This window comes from Thamnophis elegans, chromosome 7, assembly GCF_009769535.1.
Source record: "Thamnophis elegans isolate rThaEle1 chromosome 7, rThaEle1.pri, whole genome shotgun sequence".
In the NCBI taxonomy this organism is placed as follows: Eukaryota; Metazoa; Chordata; class Lepidosauria; order Squamata; family Colubridae; genus Thamnophis; species Thamnophis elegans.
Window position 1 is genome coordinate 75267278 of NC_045547.1, and position 20970 is coordinate 75288247.

At 45.2% G+C, this 20970-nt stretch overlaps 1 protein-coding gene across 1 annotated transcript; it reads right to left on the reverse strand.

Annotated features, from left to right (window-relative positions):
* Window positions 1-5439: 5439 nt before the first annotated feature.
* On the reverse strand, window positions 5440-20705 carry LOC116511780 (parathyroid hormone-related protein-like). The gene is made up of 2 exons (XM_032221969.1): window positions 20593-20705; window positions 5440-5845 (listed from the first exon to the last, which is right to left on the reverse strand). The coding sequence occupies exons 1-2, from the start codon at window positions 20697-20699 to the stop codon at window positions 5440-5442; spliced, it is 513 nt and encodes a 170-aa protein (XP_032077860.1). The 5' UTR covers window positions 20700-20705.
* Between the last annotated feature and the right edge of the window lie 265 nt (window positions 20706-20970).

The window sequence follows — 20970 nt, forward strand, 5'->3', positions numbered from 1 at the left end:
AACTTGAAGATGTCCCGACTTCAACTCCCAGAATTCCCCAGCCAGCGAATGCTGGCTGGGGAATTCTGGGAGTTGAAGTCCGGACATCTTCAAGTTGCCAAGGTTGAGTTCGCTGGCTGGGGAATTCTGGGAGTTGAAGTCCGGACATCTTCAAGTTGCCAAGGTTGAGAAACACTGGTGTAGGGTCTCCTGCTTGAGCAAGAGGGATGGACTGAAAGATCTCCAACGTACCCCCCATCTCTTCTCCTCTCCTCTCTTCTACCCTACCCTACCCTATTTATTGTGATTAGATTAACATGCTCAAACTAGCTACTGAAGTCACTCAGTGTTTGGGTACATTAGATTATACCATAAACTAATAGCACTTATAGCAATAGCACTTAGACTTATATACTGTCCTATAGTGTTTTACACCCTCTCTAAGCATTTTAGAGAGTCAGCATTATTTGCATGTTGCCCTCAACAACCTGGGCTGCTCATTTTACTAACCTCAAAAGGATAGAAAGCTGAGTCAACCTTGAGTCCCTTCAAGATTGAACTCCAGGCTGTGAGCAGAGTGAGCCTGCAATACTGCACTCTAACCCCTGCACCACCAGGGCTCCTAATGGGATGGCTTTGGTTTGTATCACAATCAATGAACTAACAAACAAAACCAGTCTCAAACTTAACATGGCTGCAGGCACTAGATCTGGTTAAACAGGTTGCACGAACGTGGTTCCTTCCCAAATAGTAATTAATTACTGTATGGGTCACATTTTACTTCACATATTAGTAATGCTGAGTGGAAGGTAGCCTAGATGTGGACCAAATGATTAACAACATCTGGAAAAAGAAACCTGATGATTTCAAAGTGTAATCTTAACTCTACCAGCAGGCAAGAATAGCTTACAAAGCTGAAAAATCTAAAAATATAAACCAGGCTGCTAAAGTTCTCTGCATGCTTTGTTTTCTCTGACTGATGATACTTATAGAGCCGAGGTGGCCCAGTGGTTAGAGTGCAGTACTGCAGGCTACTTCAGCTGACTGCTAGCTGCAGTTTGGCAGCTCGAATCTCACCAGGCTCAAGGTCGACTCAGCCTTCCATCCTTCCAAGGTCGGTAAAATGAGGAGCCAGATTGTTGGGGGCAATAGGTTGACTGCTTAGAGAGGGCTGGGAAGCATTGTGAAGCAGTATATAAGTGTAAGTACTATTATTATTCCTTCCTTCCTTCCTTCCTTCCGCCCTCCCTCCCTTTCTCATTCTCCTTCCTCGTGGTGCAGTGGTCAGAATGCAGCCCTGCAGGCTAATTCTGCCCACTGCCAGCAGTTTGATTCTAACCAGCTCAAGGTTGACTCAGCCTTCCATCCTTCCGAGGTGGGTAAAATGAGGACCCAGATTGTTGGGGGCAAGAGGCTGACTCTGTAAATCATTTAGAGAGGGCTGGAAAGCACCGTGAAGCGGTATATAAGTTTAAGTGCTACTGCTATTGCTATCCATGTTCAAAGTCCATCTCACCTTGGGTTCGAGACTTGTCATTACAAATGAGAATAGATCTGACAAGGGTCTTGGAGGCTGAATTCTGTGATGATTAATTAAAGGGATCGGTGTGTTTAGCATACAGACAATGATTGGTAATAGAGTACCTACAACTTCTGAAGGCAAGTTATTCCATTGGTTGATTGTTCTAACCATGTAGAATTTTTTCTTTAGTTCTAAGTTGCTTCTCTCCCTGTTTAGTTTCCACCCATTGTTTCTTGTCTTGCCTTTTGGTGCTTTTGGAAAATAGACTGACCTCCTCATCTTTGTAGGAGCCCCTCAAATATTGGAACACTTTCTAGTGCTATGACCTTTGTTGGGTATATTTTAGAAGGGCATGTTCTAAAAGAACTGATGACGTTGCCTAGTTTGGTAGTGAAACATCTGCAAGAAAACCATCGCACTCAGAGAGTCTCAAGGGCCCTTCATTTCAATCCTGAGCTACAAATATTCATCAGAAAGGCATGTTTCCCCATCTGGAAAGCCACCATCCAGCCCATTTTAGCAAACCTATTTCCAGGGCCAGTGGATTAACTCATGATTTGCAAATGGAGGAATGGAGAAGAAACTCCCACTCTGACTGCAGGAGAGAACTAAGGCAGCTGGTTGAATACGTTCCTCTGAAGGACATGGATGAGCTAGAGAGAACACTAAATTATATCCGTGTTTTTTTTTTTTATAACACTTGATATCTTGGCTGATAAAAATGAGCTACCAGCCTGGGGTCTAGGTTCTCATACCTAATTGGGGCTTGAGGGACTGTCAGAGGTGGTATTCAGCAGGTTCTGACCGGTTCTGGAGAACCGGTAGTAGAAATTGTGAGTAGTTCAGAGAAACAGTAAATACCACCTCTGGCTGGCCCCGCCCCCATCTATTCTCTGCTTCCCGAGACCCAGCTGATCAGGAGAGAATGGGAATTTTGCAGTATCCTTTCCCTGGAGTGGGGAGGGAATGGAGATTTTACAGTATCCTTCCCCTGGAGTGGGGAGGGAATTGGGATTTTACAGTATCCTTCCTCTGGAGTGTGGAGGGAATGGAGATTTTGCAGTATCCTCCCCCTGGAGTGGGGAGGGAATGGAGATTTTACAGTATCCTCCCCCTGGAGTGGGGAGGGGATGGAGATTTTACAGTATCCTTCCCCTGGAGTGGAGAGGGGATGGAGATTTTATAGTATCCTCCACCTGGAGTGGGGAGGGAATTGGGATTTTGCAGTATCCTTCCCCTGGAGTGAGGAGGGAATGGAGATTTTACAGTATCCTCCCCCTGGAGTGGGGAGGGAATGGAGATTTTACAGTATCCTCCCCCTGGAGTGGGGAGGGAATGGAGATTTTATAGTATCCTCCCCCTGGAGTGGGGAGGGGATGGAGATTTTACAGTATCCTCCCCCTGGAGTGGGGAGGGGATGGAGATTTTACAGTATCCTCCCCCTGGAGTGGGGTGGGAATGGAGATTTTACAGTATCCTCCCCCTGGAGTGGGGAGGGGATGGAGATTTTGCAGTATCCTTCCCCTGGAGTGGGGTGGGAATGGAGATTTTACAGTATCCTCCTTCTGGAGTGGGGAGGGGATGAAGATTTTACAGTATCCTCCCCCTGGAGTGGGGAGGGAATGAAGATTTTACAGTATCCTCCCCCTGGAGTGGGAAGGGAATGGAGATTTTACAGTATCCTTCCCCTGGAGTGGGGAGGGAATGGAGATTTTACAGTATCCTCCCCCTGGAGTGGGAAGGGAATGGAGATTTTACAGTATCCTTCCCCTGGAGTGGGGAGGGAATGGAGATTTTACAGTATCCTTCCCCTGGAGTGGGGAGGGAATGGAGATTTTACAGTATCCTCCCCCTGGAGTGGGGAGGGAATGGGGATTTTGCAGTATCCTTCCCCTGCCATGTCCATCAAGCCACGCCCACAGAAGTGGTAGTAATTTTTTTTTAATCCCACCACTGGGAACCCTGTTATCCCACCAAGCACCCAGGGCTTTGACACAACCCTCCAAAGAGGACTCTTATCGAGGGGTGGGATTCTACAGGTTGGGACTGGTTTGTATTAACTGGTAGCTGTGATGATCAGCTGGGCGTGCCCACCTGCCTTTGTGTTTTACTGACCTATATCCTCTCAGCTGAGTCGCGCAGCAGAGTGGATGGCCGCGCGTCAGCTGTTTTCCTCCCCAGCAATAATGCGGCAGGTAAGTTTTCTCAAAATTGCACACGCCTCAGGTGCGTGCATGCGTGAAGCATGCTATCACCGAACTGGTTGTTAAACCGGTAGGATCCCACTACTGCTCTTATCTAGGAATCCATGGGAAGTTGGATGAAACAACAGATTGCAAAGTTTGAGGTCTGCTGTAAAATCCCCTTGCTTTTATCTTGTTTTTCTTCCATGTTGTAAACGGAACTGGGCTTTAATTTAGCCCACGCCAGGGGGGGGGGGGGGAATCCTAAATTAAACCTATAGTTTGCTCTCCTGACAGGGCTCTAGCATTTTTGGCAAATATATGATACAAGTCAGTGTATTTGGCATATGTAGCAAGGGCGTAGAAAGAGGCATTCCAGATAGCTGCGACATTAATGAAATTCCCTGTCTGCGACAAACATCTCAAGACCTTCTTCTCTGGCTTGGAATTTGCTAATTGACCTATAGTAGTCTTACTTTATGCCAATGTTTCTCAACCTCTGTTGTCCCTGGCAGAGGACTTCAGGAGGCCCTTGCAGCTGAAAATGGAGCTTAGGAGGACACCGCGGGCCAGTCCTTCGCTGTTTTCAGGATGCCACCTCGGGCCAGATCTAAGCACCCCCATGGGCCGGATCCGGCCCACAGGCCTCGAGTTTGATACCCCTGTGCTCGAAGGTTCATGGTCGCCTTTCCATATCACCAGCTACACTTGAGATCAGTTCAACTCTGCAAGTTTCTTCTGCTTAAGGCTTTTGGAAGGTTACTCGGAATCTCCTAAGGGTGGAAAGAGTCAGCATGTACCCAAACAACAGATCAGTGTGTGAGGGCTTCACGCAACTGGAAGGGTAGCTGCATGTCTCTGTCTCTCTGTCTCTCTGTTTGTCTGTCTGTCTGTCTCTCAATTTTTTTTAACTTTTATTAAAAGTTTTAGACAAAATTGCAGCTCTCAAGATCTTACTTCCTTGAAAACTCTCAGTCCTATAGGATGTAAATGATTTTCTCTACCCTTGGAATAATTTTTCAGAATTTTTTTTATTCTGGAACTGAACTAAGAAGTCCTTAAGACAGAGATATCCAGCCTTGGCCATTTGAAGACCCGTGGACTCCAACTCCCAGAATTCCCCCAGCCAGCCATGCCAGCTGGCTGGGGGAATTCTGGGAGTTGAAGTCCACAAATCTTAAAGTGGCCAAGGTTGGACACTCCTGCCTTATACCTTTGGCAAACATGGGATAGAGACACTATCCATGTTCTGTCCTGAGATTAAAAGCAACTCAAAGTTTTCCATGGGTCTCCACCGTTAAAGACGCAAGGAAACCTAACCTTGGTGCAACATTAGGTAATTAGCACATATATGCTAGTCATTCCCGACTCTAGGGAGTGGTGCTCATCTCCCTTTCAAAGCTGAAGAGCCAGCGCTGTCCGAAGACGTCTCCGTGGTCATGTGGCCGGCATAACTAAAAACTGAAGGGGCACAGAATGCTGTTCCCTTCCCACCAAAGGTACTTCCTATTTTAATACTTGCATTTTTTAACATGCTTTCGAACTGCTAGGTTGGCAGAAGCTGGGACAATTAACAGAAGCTCACTCCATTACGTGGCGCTAGGGATTCGAACCGCCAAACTGCCGACCTTTCTGATCGACAAGCTCAGCGTCTTAGATACTGAGCCACCAGGTCTCTCTGGTGTAACATTACTCTACAGCAGAATAGACCCTTAATTTTGGAGGGGACAGACACCACTGAAATATGGGTCCTTCTTACCTTGTCTTAATAGGTGCAACACGCAAGATGTCCATCCCACTGCCGGACCCTTTTAAGCTGAGCCAGGCCGAACGAATTCGCCTCTTCTTCTTCTCTTGATCTTTACGTTTCCCGGACTTTCCTTTTTTCTTCTTTCCGGGGGTCTTTAGAGGCTGCTCCTTGTAAGGTTCCTTGTGGGTCTCCTGGGTCAGGTTTTTGCCTTCATCATCGATGCCAACGCTGACAGTGCAGATTTTGCCCAGACCCACGCCGGGTTTCGGGTTGGATGACATCTCTGCTACACCTCGTATCTCAGCCGTGTTCACCCCATCGATGAGATTTTGCAGGAAGTTACGCCTTCGGGTGTCTTGCATGGACTTCCCTTTGTCGTGAAGGAGTTGGTATTCAGCGACGGTCCTTTTGCTGTTCAAAAAAGAGAAAAAAAGAAGCAAATCCAGATATTAATGGACCTGAAAAGATGCCCATTCATTCATTCATTCATTCATGATGGCCGCCACAATATTAAAAAAAAGATGTTGAGACTCTAGTACAAAGAAGATGATTAGGGAACTGGAGACTAAAACATATTAAAAAGACAATCGCTGGAATTGGGTAAACGCAGGGGTGAAATCCAGCAGGTTCTGACAGGTTCTGGAAAACTGGTAGCGGAAATTCTGAGTAGTTAGGAGAACTGGCTAATGCCAACTCTGGCTGGCCGCAGAGTGGGGTGAGAGATTTTGCATTATCCTTCCACTGTCATGCCCACCAAGCCACGCCCACCAAGCCATGCCCACCAAGCCACACCCACCAAGCCACGCCCACCAAGCCACACCCATAGAACCAATAATAAAAAAATGACTTTCACTACTGGGTAAAGGTAAAGGTTCCCCTCACATATATGTGCTAGTCATTCCCAACTCTAGGGGGCGGTCTCATCTCCGTTTCAAAGCCAAAGAGCCAGCGCTCTCCGAAGACGTCTCCATGGTCATGTGGCCGGCATGACTCAATGCCGAAGGTGCACGGAACGCTGTTCCCTTCCCACCAAAGTTGCCCCTATTTTTCTACTTGCATTTTGTACGTGCTTTCAAACTGCTAGGTTGGCAGAAGCTGGGACAAATAACGGGAGCTCACTCCGTTAACCAGCGCTGGGGATTCGAACCGCTGAACTACTGACCTTCTGATCGACAAGCTCTGCATCTTAGCCACTGAGCCATCGCGTCCCTGCCCGAATTGGGTACATCTAGTTAAATGGAAAGGAGGACTAGGGGAGACATGATAGCAGTGTTCCAATATCTCAGGGGTTGCCACAAAGAAGAGGGAGTCAAGCTATTCTCCAAGGCACATGAGGGCAGGACAAGAATGGATGGAATGTAAACGCGGAGAGAAGCAACCTAGAACTAAGGAGAAATTTCCTGACACAACAATTAATCAGTGGAACAAATCTCCCCCTAAAAGTTTTGAATGCTCCAACATTGGAAGTTTTTAAGAAGAGATTGGAGAACCATTTGTCTGAAGTGATGTATGCCTGAGAAGGGCATTGGAATAGAAAATCCTCAATGTCCTTTTAAACTGTATTATTCTGTTATTTGTCGAGCCTGTTCAAAAAAACCCAGTCTTCTCTTTGTACAGCATAATTTAAGAGTCCCGCGTATCCCACATTTTATCTGGAATCAATGCAACTTTCTAGCTGTTCCCTACTGTGGTAGAAAAGCGGAATTTGAAATAGTTTGCTAGTAAGCTGGTATATGACCCTTGACTGACAAAGTTTTCTTCAATGACCTTTTGAAGTTACAACAGCATTGAAAAAAAAAAGACTCATGATTGATTGTGATTCAGACTTATGACCATTCCAGCATCCCCATGGTTACATGATCCAAATTCAGGGGGTTGGCAACTGACTCATACTTGTGACGGTTGCAGTGTCCCGAGGTCATGGAATCATCTTTTGCAAGCAAAGTCACTGGGGAACCATGCTACTAGCTTAAGAACTGCGGTGATTCCCTGAACAACTGTTGACAAGGAAGGTCGTAAAGCGGGGCAAAGCATACTTAGCAACCGTCTCGCTTACCAACGGAACTTTTGGGCTCCGTTGTAGTTGTAAGTTGAGGACCACCTATAATTGCTAGGAGGGTGGGGGCCTTCAGCCTCAGAGCAGTGTTTCTCAAATATGTGAATTACAATATGTGGATAGGGAATTTTGGGAGTTGAAGTCCACATGCCGTATTTTTCGGAGTATAAGACGCACCTTCCCCCTGCCTTCCCAAAAAAGAGGGTGAAAATCTGGGTGCGTCTTATACACTGAATACAGCATTTTTGGCCTTCTGAAGCCCCGCCCCGCGCATCCCGTTTTTCACAAAAATGGACGTGCAGAGGGTTTGGGAGGCCCGTAGAATGCTCCTGGCGGCTGGGGAGGGCAAAAATGAGCGAAAATGGGCCCATTTTTCACAACAACAGGTGTGTGTGTGTGTTTGCCCTCCCAAACCACCAGGAGCACTCTACAAGCCTCCCAAACTCTCTGCACGCCGCATTTTTTGTGAAAAGTGGGCCCATTTTTCACCTCCCCAAACCCCCCGCATCACTTTTTTGCCCTCCCTGGCCCCAGGACCACTTTGCAGGCCTCCCAAACTCTCTGCATGCCCCATTTTCCACCAAAAACGGGGCGTACAGAAGGTTTGGGAGGCCTGCAGAGTGCTCCTGTGGGCCAGAGAGGGCAAAAACGTTTCTTTTTAATTTACCTCTTCAAAATCTTGGTGCATCTTATACTTCAGCGTGTCTTATAGTCCAAAAAATACGGTACCTTAAAGTCGCCAAGATTGAAAAGCAGGGCTTGAAATCAGCTTGCTTAACCAAAAAGAATTTATGGGGATGATCTTGGACCAAGATGAGCTAAAACACAAGTCCACGATCACATTGGTGTACCTGGCAACCTGGCTGTTTCTTAGGTCAACACTCTCCACTTGTCAAAACAACAACAACAAAAAACAACAACCCTAGCTTCTCCTCATTTTAAGCCTTTCAAAGAAGCCACCATAAATCTAGAACCGAACTTTCAAAGTTAGGTTCCACCACAAAACCGCGGACGACAAAATCGCGCTCGACGAAAGCGCGTACGTTTTCGTCGCGCTGTGATCGAAAAATGTAAAAATAAAGGGAAAACCTTACCCTAACCCCCCCAAACCTAACCCTAAACCTAACCCTAAACCTAACCCTTAACCTAACCCTAAATCTAACCCTAAACCTAACCCTTAACCTAACGCTAAACCTAACGCTAACCCTTAACCTAACGCTAAACATAACCCTAACGCTCTAAACCTAACCCTAACCCTTAACCTAACCCTAACCCTAACCCTAACCCTTACCTTTATGTGAATCGGCTTGCTTTAATTTTATTTTTATTTCAATTTTTAATTTTTTTCGTCGCGCTGTGATGACGTCAAATGCGCGCTTTCGTCAAGCGCGCTTTTGTGGACCGCGGTTTTGACAGGTCACGTCAAAGTTACACCCGAACAGGCCCGTTCAATAGAGCCACTGATTCTTAAGCAGCTTTGAAGCTTTTTCAGATAGGAGCTGTTTGTGTTAGCTTTGAAAACATCTGCCTTGTTACATTCCAGTTCGCCAAAGAAATGCATAGAAATCATATGGTCGGGGAAGCAAATAAATGGGAATGATTAGAAGTGTTTGGATAAATATGGACAACCTCTGTGTTCGCAGTGGGAGCTGCATGTTCTAGAGCACAAGACGAGTTTTCAAAGTTTGCTAAGTGAGCTGCTTAGTGTTATTTCCCAGTTTCCCACAATCTACCCCCGGAGGAGAATGCTAAATGCATGACCCCAACCTAAACATCTAGAGAAATGCCTCCAATTCCAATATGTTAGTTGTCTTTTATATCCCTTTCTTTTTCCACCAGCAACAGGGCCGGATTTTCCTATAGGCTAACTAGGCTTCAGCCTGGGGCCTCAAGATCAAGAGGGGCCTACATTCAAATTGTTAGCAAAATTAAAATTACACTATTCTAAAAACAGTGAACACTAAAACACTGAACCGAAAATAAGGAGAAATTCTACGCATATGACTAATAAACAAACATAAAAATGTATTGGTTAAGATTGTTCCAGCGCCACGGCAGTTGGGGAGCCGCCCACGTTCCCAGCACCGGTGGTCGGGCGAGAGGCACGGCTGCTCCCAGTAGCCGCCCCGTCGACGCGGAGCCCACCAGCGGCCAGGCAGGTGAGGGCGAGGGGGCCGAGCCGGGCAGCTGAGCGCAGCAGGGGAGGCGGCTGGCCTCACTGCCTTTGCCACAGAGCAGAGCCGCCCTCCGTCGGGAGGCCAGCTATATATATTGATATATATTGATATATATCACAGTAATGATGTATTTTATTGTCTCTCATGTAATTTGCAAACTTAAAAATGGGAGGTGAAAGGGCCTCATAAGTGGAATAGCCTAGGGCCTCTTTTCATCTAAATCCGGCACTGACCAGCAAGCAAAGCTCTTGATGCCCCTGTCTTTGGAGAGCTTTTTCTCCATAATTGGTCTGTGATTGACTGCTCCTGGACATACTCTTTGGTCTGTTTGGGTTCTAGATCGCTAAACAGGAAGACTCCTTCAAGTTGGGCTCAACTCCACGTGACACCTTAGTTTTTCTTGATATAGAAGGTCATTGATACAGAAGGTCATAGGAGCCGAGGTGGCGCAGTGGTTAGAGTGCAGTACTGCAGGCCACTTCAGCTGACTGCTAGCTGCAGTTCGCCAGTTCAAATCTCACCGGCTCAAGGTTGACTCAGCCTTCCATCCTTCCGAGGTGGGTAAAATGAGGACCCAGAGTGTGGGGGCAACATGCTGACTCCGTAAACCGCTTATAGAGGGCTGAAAGCCCTATGAAGCGGTATATAAGTCTAACTGCTATTGCTATTGGAATTGCCTTTTCTTTTCCAGTCTAAGCTAAGCTTTGGATATTCCTAGCGGTCTTCTTCCAAGTTCTCACCAGGCTGAACCCTGCTTCACTTCCTGAGACCAGCCATTTGCTGTAGATCAAAATTACATCACTCTGATAAACAACTAATTCCCACCACATTGTCAAACTATTTTCTAAGACTGTACTACTATTATTCTCCTCATCCTTCCTACTACCTCTCTCCTTTTCTATTTAAGGCTATAACCTTGTTGCTTTATGATTTGCATTGTTTTATTTAGTTTCCTAGTAAGATTTTCCTATCCTATGACTATCACTAAGTGTTGTATCTTATCATTCATGATGAATGTGTTTATGACAACTATGAACATGATTTATTTCTTATATCTTTTATGTACATGGAGAGCTTATGCACTGAAGACAAATTCCGTGTGTGTCCAATCACTCTTGGGCAATAAAGAATTCTATCCCATCTTATCCTATCCTATCCTATCCTATCCTATCCTATCCTATCCTATCCTATCCTATCCATTCCACTCCACTCCACTCCACTCCACTCCACTCTACTCTATTCTACTCTACTCTACTCCAATTCACTCCACTCCATTCCATTTCATTATTTTACTCTACTCTACTCTACTCTACTCTACTCTACTCTACTCTACTCTTCCTCTTCTTTTCTCTTCTCTACTCTTCTTATTAGGGTTTTTGATCAATGACAGGACTAATAGGACTCACATCTTCTCAATACCTTTCTTCTCCAGATACAAGTTAATACCTTCTTGATGTTTACCTCAATCACAGGTATGAGCTGCTCGAGCTTTCTCAGTTTTAGGATAGTTAAGCAATGGCATTTTGCAATCAGTCCATACTGGAAGAACAAGGATGATAGAAAACCATAGTCCGGAAAACAAAGCAAAACATTGTGCTCCAGAAGTCAATCCTGGGAAATAATTACTGATGGGAAAAGGTGTGCTTGGCCCTCAGGGTAAGGTGGATGCATTGTCAGTTGCAGGGATAAAATAACAGATGGGATTGTAGTTTATTCCAGTGGATACCTGTCTGTCCATCCTGCCAGCAGCAGGATGTGCTAAGCCCCATTTCTAGAGCTAAGGTCCCTGTTTAGTTTTGCACACAAGGACATGATGTTTCTGCTCTAATTATTTACAGCTAAGTGACAATACAGATCATCCTCAACCTAAGATGACAATTGAGCCCGGAATTTCTGTTGCTCTGCGAGGGAATTGCTATGTTAAGGGAATTTTGTCCCATTTTACGACATTTACAACATTTCTTGCCTCCGTTGTTGAGCGAATCCCTGCAGCTGTTAAGTCAGTGACATGGTTGTTAAGGGAAACCGGATTCCCCATTGACTTTGCTCATCCACAAAAAGGGATGGCGTGACCCCGGGACACTGCAATTGTCATAAATGTGAACCAGTGGCCAAAGCATCTGAATTTTGAACATGTGAGATGCTGCAACGGTTGTATGTGTGAAAAAAATTGTCATTGGTCACTGTTTTCCAGTGCCGTTGTAACTTTGACCAGTCACTAAATGAACTGTCATAAGTCGAGGACTACCTGTAGGGTTCGACATGTCGACGATACCCTTAGTATCATGGGCAAACTCCTTCTGATGTGAGGCTAATATGATTTCAGTGAAACGTATCAAGGATAGAAGGAAACCATTTCAAAAAATCATTGAGAGTTGAACACAAGCTTAAAGTTAAGTCAGTCCAAATAACAAGGTTATTACCACATTGCTCAGTCCCTTCTGATTTATAATAGCAGCTTCTATAAAACAAATTGGGGTGGATATAACTTGATTAGTCAAGAGCTGAGATGTTATGGTGCAATCTGAAGTAATTTACAAGGAGCCTTGCATCTGAAGATAAATCAAAGATGACAAAAACTTGGCGGAATTATAAATTGATTATGGCCTCGGTCTATAAAGAAAATGTATAGAAAATGTTCTACAGGTGGCATCTACCCCCAGCAAGATTGACAAGAATGTACCTGTCTAAAAAGTACTAGAAATGCAGTCAGTCCCCAGGCACATACTATCACATGTGGTGGACGTGCAGCAAAGCAAGAAATATTGGGAGAAACTACATAATTGGCTAGAAGAGATAACTAAACAGAATATAGATTCGAAGCCGGAATTATATCTGTTGGGAATAATACCAGAGGGTTACGATAAAGGGATCGCATATTTAGTCTTACATATACTGATAGCAGCAAGGATTATATTTGCCAAATACTGGAAGAATGAAAACACTCCGCCAGATGAGGAAGTAATACGAAATTTTTTAGAATGGTCTGAAACGGATAGGCTAACTTTTAAAATTAAAGATAAAGAAGACTCAGAATACTACCCGATATGGAACAGTTTTTTTATGAATGGCTAGAGACATTGGGTAGGAATTAGAGGGAAAAAAAGACTGTCGGTATTAAAATAGAGATGGTTTTCAATCATAAGTATGATAATGTACAAGATGTAAATAGGCCAAGATATAAGAAAAATATCTTTCTTATAAGATATAAGAAAATAGCTTAAACTATTTGGTTGTACTATTAGGATTATAGTTAATATAAGTGCTATCACATTATAGTCACTATTATGAGTTCATGTGTTAATATTTACCATGGCTCCCCCCCCCCGCCCCCGGTCTTTGTCTGTGTAACTGACATACTCTGTATTCATAAACTGTATTCAAAAATGCTTATAAATTATATATAATTATATATATATTTGTGTGTGTGTTTGTGTGTGTGTATTTTTTTCTGATAAATAAATGAAGGGAGACTAGTATAGATCTATTTCAAGCTATTTAGCTCTCATCAGCTACCCATACCTTACTGGGATTTGAATTTTACATATTAGGCAGTTAACCTCTAAGCTACAAGCTCTCCTCCCTTGTTAGCTGAGCCAGGGGAATGATTAGATGTTTTGTCAAGGCACCTGGTATGCCCAATTACACACACACACACACACACGCACACACATACCAAAAACTTGGTGTTCTGTGTTAGAATTGAGCCTCTTAATGGCCAAGGGACAGAATTAAAAACTGGGACCTTAACTCAAATCTCACTGAGACTCACTTTTCCTAATAATAATGCTTATCCTCCCCTTCAGGATGATGCAGGTTATTGAAATGAGACCTATACATTCTTCTGAGCAGTTCAAGAAATGATATGTGTTTTTCATGATTGTTTCACAGCTCGCTCATCCATGGAAATTATCCCAATGTTAAAGAGAATGCACGGGGGGAGGGGGAAACCCACCCTTGTAGATGTTGGCATTGTTGGTCCGTGGTCTGTCCAGCAAAATGCCACTTCAGCCTAAACGAATGGCCTCTTTCCAGGGCACTTGGCACAGTTCTGGTTAGTGGAAGATTGTTGAAATTTGTGGCATGAGCCAGCTAGACAAACCAGCTGGCTAGAAAGAGAGTTGATGTTCTCCAATGAAAAAGCATTCAAATGCTTTGGGGTGAAAATGAAGGGTGCTATCAGATGCCATGCAAAAAAGTAGCAGGAATATGATTGTGTCCATATTCAGGAGTGCACAATAGTTCAGTAAATCACTGGCTATGTTCTCCAGCAGTTGTTCTGGAAGGATATCTTCATTCCTGCATTCTGGTTCATCTTACATATCCACCAGACCACTGTTCCTCCACCTTGGCAACTTTCAGATATGTGGAGCAGGGGTGGTATTCAGCAGGTTCTGACCAGTTCTGGAGAACCGGTAGCATAAATTTTGAGTAATTTGGAGAAGCAGCAAATACCACCTCTGGCTGGCCACGCCCCCATCTGTTCTCTGTCTCCCGAGTCCCAGCTGATTGGGAGGAAATGGGGATTTTGCAGTAACCTTCCCCTGGAGTGGGGTGGGAATCTTTCCCCTGCCACCCCCACCAAGCCAATCCATGCCCATAGAACTGGTAATAAAAAAAATTGAATTCCACCACTGATGTGGACTACAACTCACAGAATTCTAGGGGTTGTAGTACACATATCTTAAAATTGCTAAGTTTGAGGAAATATTGTGCTAGACAATTAAAATTATATATGCAACTTATGTCACTTCTGCACCTGTAGGAACTTTCTCTCATCGAGTTCTAGACCTCCAATGCCACCCTTTAAAAAAACGACTTAAGTCAATCATTTCTACTACACCCACCCTATCCTCGTCCTTTGCTCATTTAATTAAGATTGCCACTCTCTTCTTTGAATGGATTAGCTTTTTGTCAGGATGAATATTGTGGTGCTGTATCATCTTCTTTTAACAACCCCTTGCGGGGTGGAGTCTGGGTAACTGAAGAGTGTTTAATGGCTGGATGCTTTTCCTGTCGCCAATGCGGAGTTTTGTTCAGTAGACATATTCTCAATGTGCCCAGAAAGAGATGGAACTTACAGCCTACTGATTGTGAGGTAAGAGCTCCCTATCTAGGCCACTATTTTGGTGCTGTATGACTTTAGGCTATTTGATATCATGGCTATCAAACTCTTTATAGAGAGTTCTGTTCATTTTTCTCAAAATGTATTTACCAGTGAATGATTCCTTTCATCACCTGTTGAATTCTTGGCTATCATTAAGTGTTGTACCTTATGATTCTTGATGAATGTATCTTGTCTTTTTATGCACACTGAGAGCATCTGCACCAAAGATAAATTCCTTGTGTGTCCAATCACACTTGGCCAATAAAGAATTCTATTCTATTCTATTCTATTCTATTCTATTCTATTCTATTCTATTCTATTCCATTCCATTCCATTCCATTCCAATCTATTCTATTCTGCTCTGCTCTACTCTATCTTGAACTCTGAATAAATTTGTAAACCTCCTGCTGCCATACGATACATACAAAACCCTCAAATCTCATTCCCCTCCCTCTCTTACCCAGATAGCAATTAAAACACACTCGATGTTTTTTTTTTTTTTTTTGTGATGAGCGAACTTTTCTCATCTTTCAGTCTCTCGTTCTACAAAAGATGTGCACTTAATTTGATTTGGATTAATTGTTTTTGTCACAAGAGCCTCTTATGGGGTTTTAAGATGTTTCTAACCGTGCCAATAAATGCCATGGTTAAAAATGGACTCGTGCGAAATTCAATAGCAAGAGGGCAGTATGGGGTATTCCTTTGGGAGTTCTAATCCTCCTTTAAACACAACTAGATGACCAAGAAAACCACCTGGATTTACCCCAGAGGTGGGTTCCTACCAGTTCGCACCTATTCGGTAGAACCGGTTCGTCAAATCTACCGGACCGGTTAGAAGAGGTTCCACTAGTGGACCCGGAAAGCAGGCCACACCTACAGAAGAGCTTCCAAAATTTTTTGAAACCCACCACTGCTAAAGGGTTAGGGGTGCAAGGATCTTGTAACTTGACAGCTTTAAGACTTGCATGCTTCAATGCCAGAATTCCTGAGCCAACGTGACTGGAGGAGGAATTCTGGGAGTCGAAGTCCACAAGTCTTAAAGCTGTCAGGTTTGAAGACCCCTAGGTTTTTTTTCTAAAGGGTTAGGATCTTGTAACTTGACAGCTTTAAGACTTGCATGCTTCAATGCCAGAGTTTCTGAATAGCTACTTGGACTGACCTAAGTACTAATTCATAATTTCATATCCGGTCACATGGGTGGCAAGCCACTCCCACAAAGGAGGCCACACCCACAGAGTAGGTTCGAACAATTTTTGAAACCCACCACTGATTTACCCATATAATTACCGACAGTCAAGCTGACTCAAAGTCATTAACAATCAATTATTTCAATAATAGGAGAAAACAGCATTCTTAACAGACTAAGAGTAATGCATGTTTCTCAATTAAGGCTCTAGCAGGCTATGTTACATATTAAATTTTACATATTAAATTTTTACTTGTAAGCCACCTAGAATAGTTTGGGAGTGGAGCGACTTAAAAACAAATCTCAATAAACCAAATTCAGAAAGCTCTCTGTTCCTTAGCATGAACATTTTGGATTGTTTTTTTAAAAAAAGTTTGTATCACAATACCTGATGCTATTCTCGAAGAGGAAGATTTTGTCTATAGATATTATCAAGGTAAAGGTAAAGGTTCCCCTCTCACATATGTGCTAGTCATTCCTGACTCTAGGGGGCGGTCCTCATCTCCGTTTCAAAGCCGAAGAGCCAGCGCTGTCCGAAGACGTCTCCGTGGTCATGTGGCCAGCATGACTAAATGCCAAAGGTGCACAGAATGCTGTTATCTTCTCACTAAAGGTGGCTCCTATTTTTCTACTTGCATTTTTAACGTGCTTTCAAACTGCTAGGTTGGCAGAAGCTGGGACAAGTAACGGGAGCTCACTCCGTTACGCGGCACCAGGGATTTGAACCACTGAACTGCCGCCCTTTTTGATCAACAAGCTCAGCATTTTAGCCATTGAGCCACCCCATCCCTATCAAGCTACATGCTTAAAAAAAATGTACATGAAAAGTTCCTTTATCCAACTATTCTAGTGGGGGCGCTGTTTAGCGATTAAACATGTTGCATCAGGATTAGGAATGATCATGAAGACAGAAGCATATAAATCTAATTAACCAAATCAAACCAGTGGCATGATCGGTGTGTCATGACTTCAGTCAAGAGGGTGGTCTCAGATCCCCCCCATTCCTTAAGGAAAGTTTGGAATGAGACTAAGTAGAAAGGGAGGGGAGGGGAAATCTCTTTGCCTCCTTCACTGAGAAGACTAAGTGCAACCTTGCCTCCCCCTGTTTGGTGAAAAGATAAAAAAGAATATTTCTTGCTCAGGGTTGAACTGTGGAGTCCTTGGTGCTCTCTGAGCTTGGTTATTTTATGGCAGACTTTTTATTACCCCATTAGGTAACATCATCAGGACAAACCAATCTCAGAATGCACCTGGGGAGCACCCGGGGAAATAAAAATTCCCAATTCCACCTCATTCTTTCAGGCGGCAAGATTCTAATCGTTTCGCAAATATCTATTATGGGGGAGACGCAGGAATATACACCACCAATCTACAAAGGCTCTTAGGTAAAGGTAAAGGTTCCCCTCACACATTTGTGCTAGTCGTTCCAGACTCTAGGGGGCGGTGCTCATCTCCGTTTCAAAGCCGAAGAGCCAGTGCTGTCCGAAGACGTCTCCGTGGTCATGTGGCTGGCATGACTAAACGCCGAAGGCGCACGGAACACTCTTACCTTCCCACCCAAAAAAGGCATTTTTACATGCTTTCGAATTGCTAGCTTGGCAGAAGCTGGGACAAGTAAGGGAAGCTCACTCCATTACGCGGCGCTAGGGATCCGAACTGCCTCCAAATTGCCGACCTTTCTGATTGACAAGCTCAGCATCTTAGCCACTGAGTCACCGCATCCCTTACAAAGGCCCTTAAGAGGCCCAAATATTCTTGTAGTATCCATCTCCTGTTTTCTTCCTCCCCTCCACCTCCTGCAACCGGGAGGAGGGAGAACCGGAGAAAACTTTTGAGCTAAACCCAATCACCAGAGTGGGATTAACGGGGTGGAAGAAACACACCATTTCTAAAAATAGCGCCCAGAAGACTGAAAAGTTTTTTTTTTTTTTATGTTTTATTTTTGGGAAGTGTTTTCACTATCCCGCTAGGGGTCCTTTTCCAGCCTGCAATGAAAAGCTGACTGACCCCAAACCAGAGGCAGTTCATGCCATGCTAACATGCGGTGCGGTGAGCAATTTTGAGTGAAGGCTTGAGAGTTTAATGGTTTCGTGCTGCCCAAAAGCACTCACACAAATTACTGTATACATTGTACGGGTTCACAGACTTATAATTCACTCTCCTGTATACACAAGCCTGAAAACATCATCCCCACGGCCTTGGGGCTAAACTGCTAATCCTCAAAGGGAACATTGGTTAACCAACCCTCACTAAATAGTGGTCACTCTTAACATCTTGATCTGCCGTAACTTCAACAGAAATGGCTCTCTGTAGTCTGTTCCTTCGCGCTGCTTCCTCCCCTCCCTCCCTCCTGTTTAAGGACTTAAGAAAGGCTACTGTACTTTGAAGGGGACGCGGCGGCTCAGTGGCTAAGACGCTGAGCTTGCGGATCAGAAAGGTCGACGGTTTGGCGGTTCGAATCCCTAGCGCCGCGTAATGGAGTGAGCTCCCGTTACTTGTCCCAGCTTCTGCCCAAGCTAGCAGTTCGAAAGCATGTACAAATGCAAGTAGAAAAATAGGAAGCACCTTTGCTTAACAATGTTGCCTGTGCCTTCGATAGTCATGTCGGCCACATGACCATGGAGACGTCTTCGGATAGTGCTGGCTCTTCGGCTTTGAAACAGAGATGAGCACTGCCCCCTAGAGTCGGGAACGACTAGCACATATGTGTGAGGGGTACCTTTAAGTTTACTGTTCTTTGCAGCATTGTAAAACTACCTTCTGCATTTCCAAGTTCATTGGCTTGCCTTGTGCCCACCCCCACCCCCAACAAGTTATGCTTTGTTTCCAGAATGTGGGCAGGGTGGAAACCCCGCTAGGAAGTTATTGCTATGAGCCTCGGTGGATTGATGCTGAGTTACAGCATCCATTCCGGTCAAAGCCAGATGTTTTGTTGGGGGACAACATCTGACTTCTGTCGGGTCCCTGTCCAAGAATAAGAAGTTCAGCCTGTGGGTTTTCAGTAGGGATGCGACGGGAACAAGGGTAGATTTGGAAACCGTGGTTAGAAGAGAGGTAGAAGAGAGAGGAGCCGAGGTTGCTCAGTGGTTAAATGCAGCCCTGCAGGTTACTTCAGCTGACTGCAGTTCAGCGGATCAAATCTCACCGGCTCAGGGTTGACTCAGCCTTCCATCCTTCCGAGGTGGGTAAAATGAGGACCCTGATTGTTGGGGGCAATATGCTGACTCTGTAAACCGCTTAGAGAGGGCTGAAAGCCCTATGAAGGGGTATATAAGTCTAACTGCTATTGCTATTGATAACTACGTGGTTATGGTAGTTAACTACGTGGTTAAATCTAGCCTATATCTAGGTTTGCAGACCTCCTTCTAAATCCAGAATATTTCGCCCCAGGGAAAGAATCAATGCAAACTGCAACCGGGCGTTTCTGCCTCGTGAGAACCAGCCTGCATTCGCGTTACCTAGTTTGGGTAACGTAACGTCTGCAAGAAAACCAAAGAAGCGCAGGGAGCGCCTATCCTAACCCTTCAACTAATTCGCCTCGAAAGGAAAACCTGTTCAAGATTAGCCTTTTTCATAAACTTCCTGGATTCCTCTCCTAAACTGGGAGCTTTCTTCCCATCTTCCTGAGTCACCTTTAAAAAGAGTGAAGTGGAGGTAACAGAACTTCGGATCCGCGCATCCAAGCACCGCAGGGCGGTATTGTATCGATCTGGTTAGCTCCATCCTACGCTCCAGCCATCCGGCGGGTGTGATGAACAAGCGCGGAGGGGGCATTTGAGCATCTCAGGATCTCAGTTCTCCTGTTTTCTCCCCGTCAACCGCCTCTCGTGTCTCCCCCGTCAGCGGCTGAACCCAAAAGTCGAGCGTCTCAACGCTCATTGGCACGGAACCCTCTTCGGAGGGTTGAAGCGCTCTGTATTTTCTCCTCTCCTCGTTTCTGGGATGCGTGCCAATGTGCCCACGGCCGTCCTTTAGCATCCGAAGTCTATATAATGTGCCTGCTATGGTCGTTTGCAATTAAAAAAAAAAAAACACCCCGCAAATCTCCCAGCGCGTGGAAAGATGCACACTTGAGGCTCTACTCCTCCCAACCCACTTTCTCTCTCGCCTTCACACTCGCCTTTAAGGACAAGCTATTGTTCTAAACTAAACTAAACTAAACTTTTGACACAATACAAACAAGCGGTTGGGACGCTCACTTTTTTTTAGCCCTCTCCGCTTCTCTAAAGATAAATGCTACGCCCGCCAAGTAACCTTCTTAATTGGGGGAAAAAAGTGAAAGGAGACAGAAAGGAAAAGGGGAGAATAAAAGATTAAGAAGTTCAGGATTTGGCGTCCGAAAGTCATCCTCTCTACTCCATCCGTTCTTTCATTCAATCAATCAATCAGTCGGATTTTCATGTCACAGAGGAAATCAAGTCTTTTGAGCCAATCGCTTCAGGAGTTGAGCCAAAGCCATTCAGGGGCTGCCCCGTCGTTTTTTGGGGGGACCTCTTAAGTCGAGGGGCTGGCCCGAAGCCCTCCCCGCGTCTCGGGACAGAGGAAGGGAGGAAGGAAGGAAGGAAGGAAGGAAGGAAGGAAGGAAGGAAGGAAAGAAGGAAGGAAGGAAGGAAGAAAAAAAAAGCCACTCACAATCGGCGTCCGTTCGCGTGGCCTTCCAGGGATCGGCCGGAGGACGGCAGGCAGTAACTCAGCAAGAAGACCACGAAACTCCACTGTTGGAAGTGCCTGGGGAACATGGTGGCTTTCCGGCGGATTTTTGGGACCTGCAAGGAGAAGCGGCGCTTGAGCGAATGGAGCGAGACGCCAGGAGACCGGGGAAGGGTTGGGGGGGGGGGAGGGAGGGAGGGCGCCAGGCGTGGGCTCCCCGCCCCCAAGCGCCAGCCAACCTCCCAGGCGTGGAGCAGGGAGCGCGGCGGAAGGCGCGTGGGACGCCCCTTCGAGGTGGAGGAGGAGGAGGAGGAGGAGGAGACCCTCCGGCCAGCAGGAGGACTTCCCCCGTCCCGTACC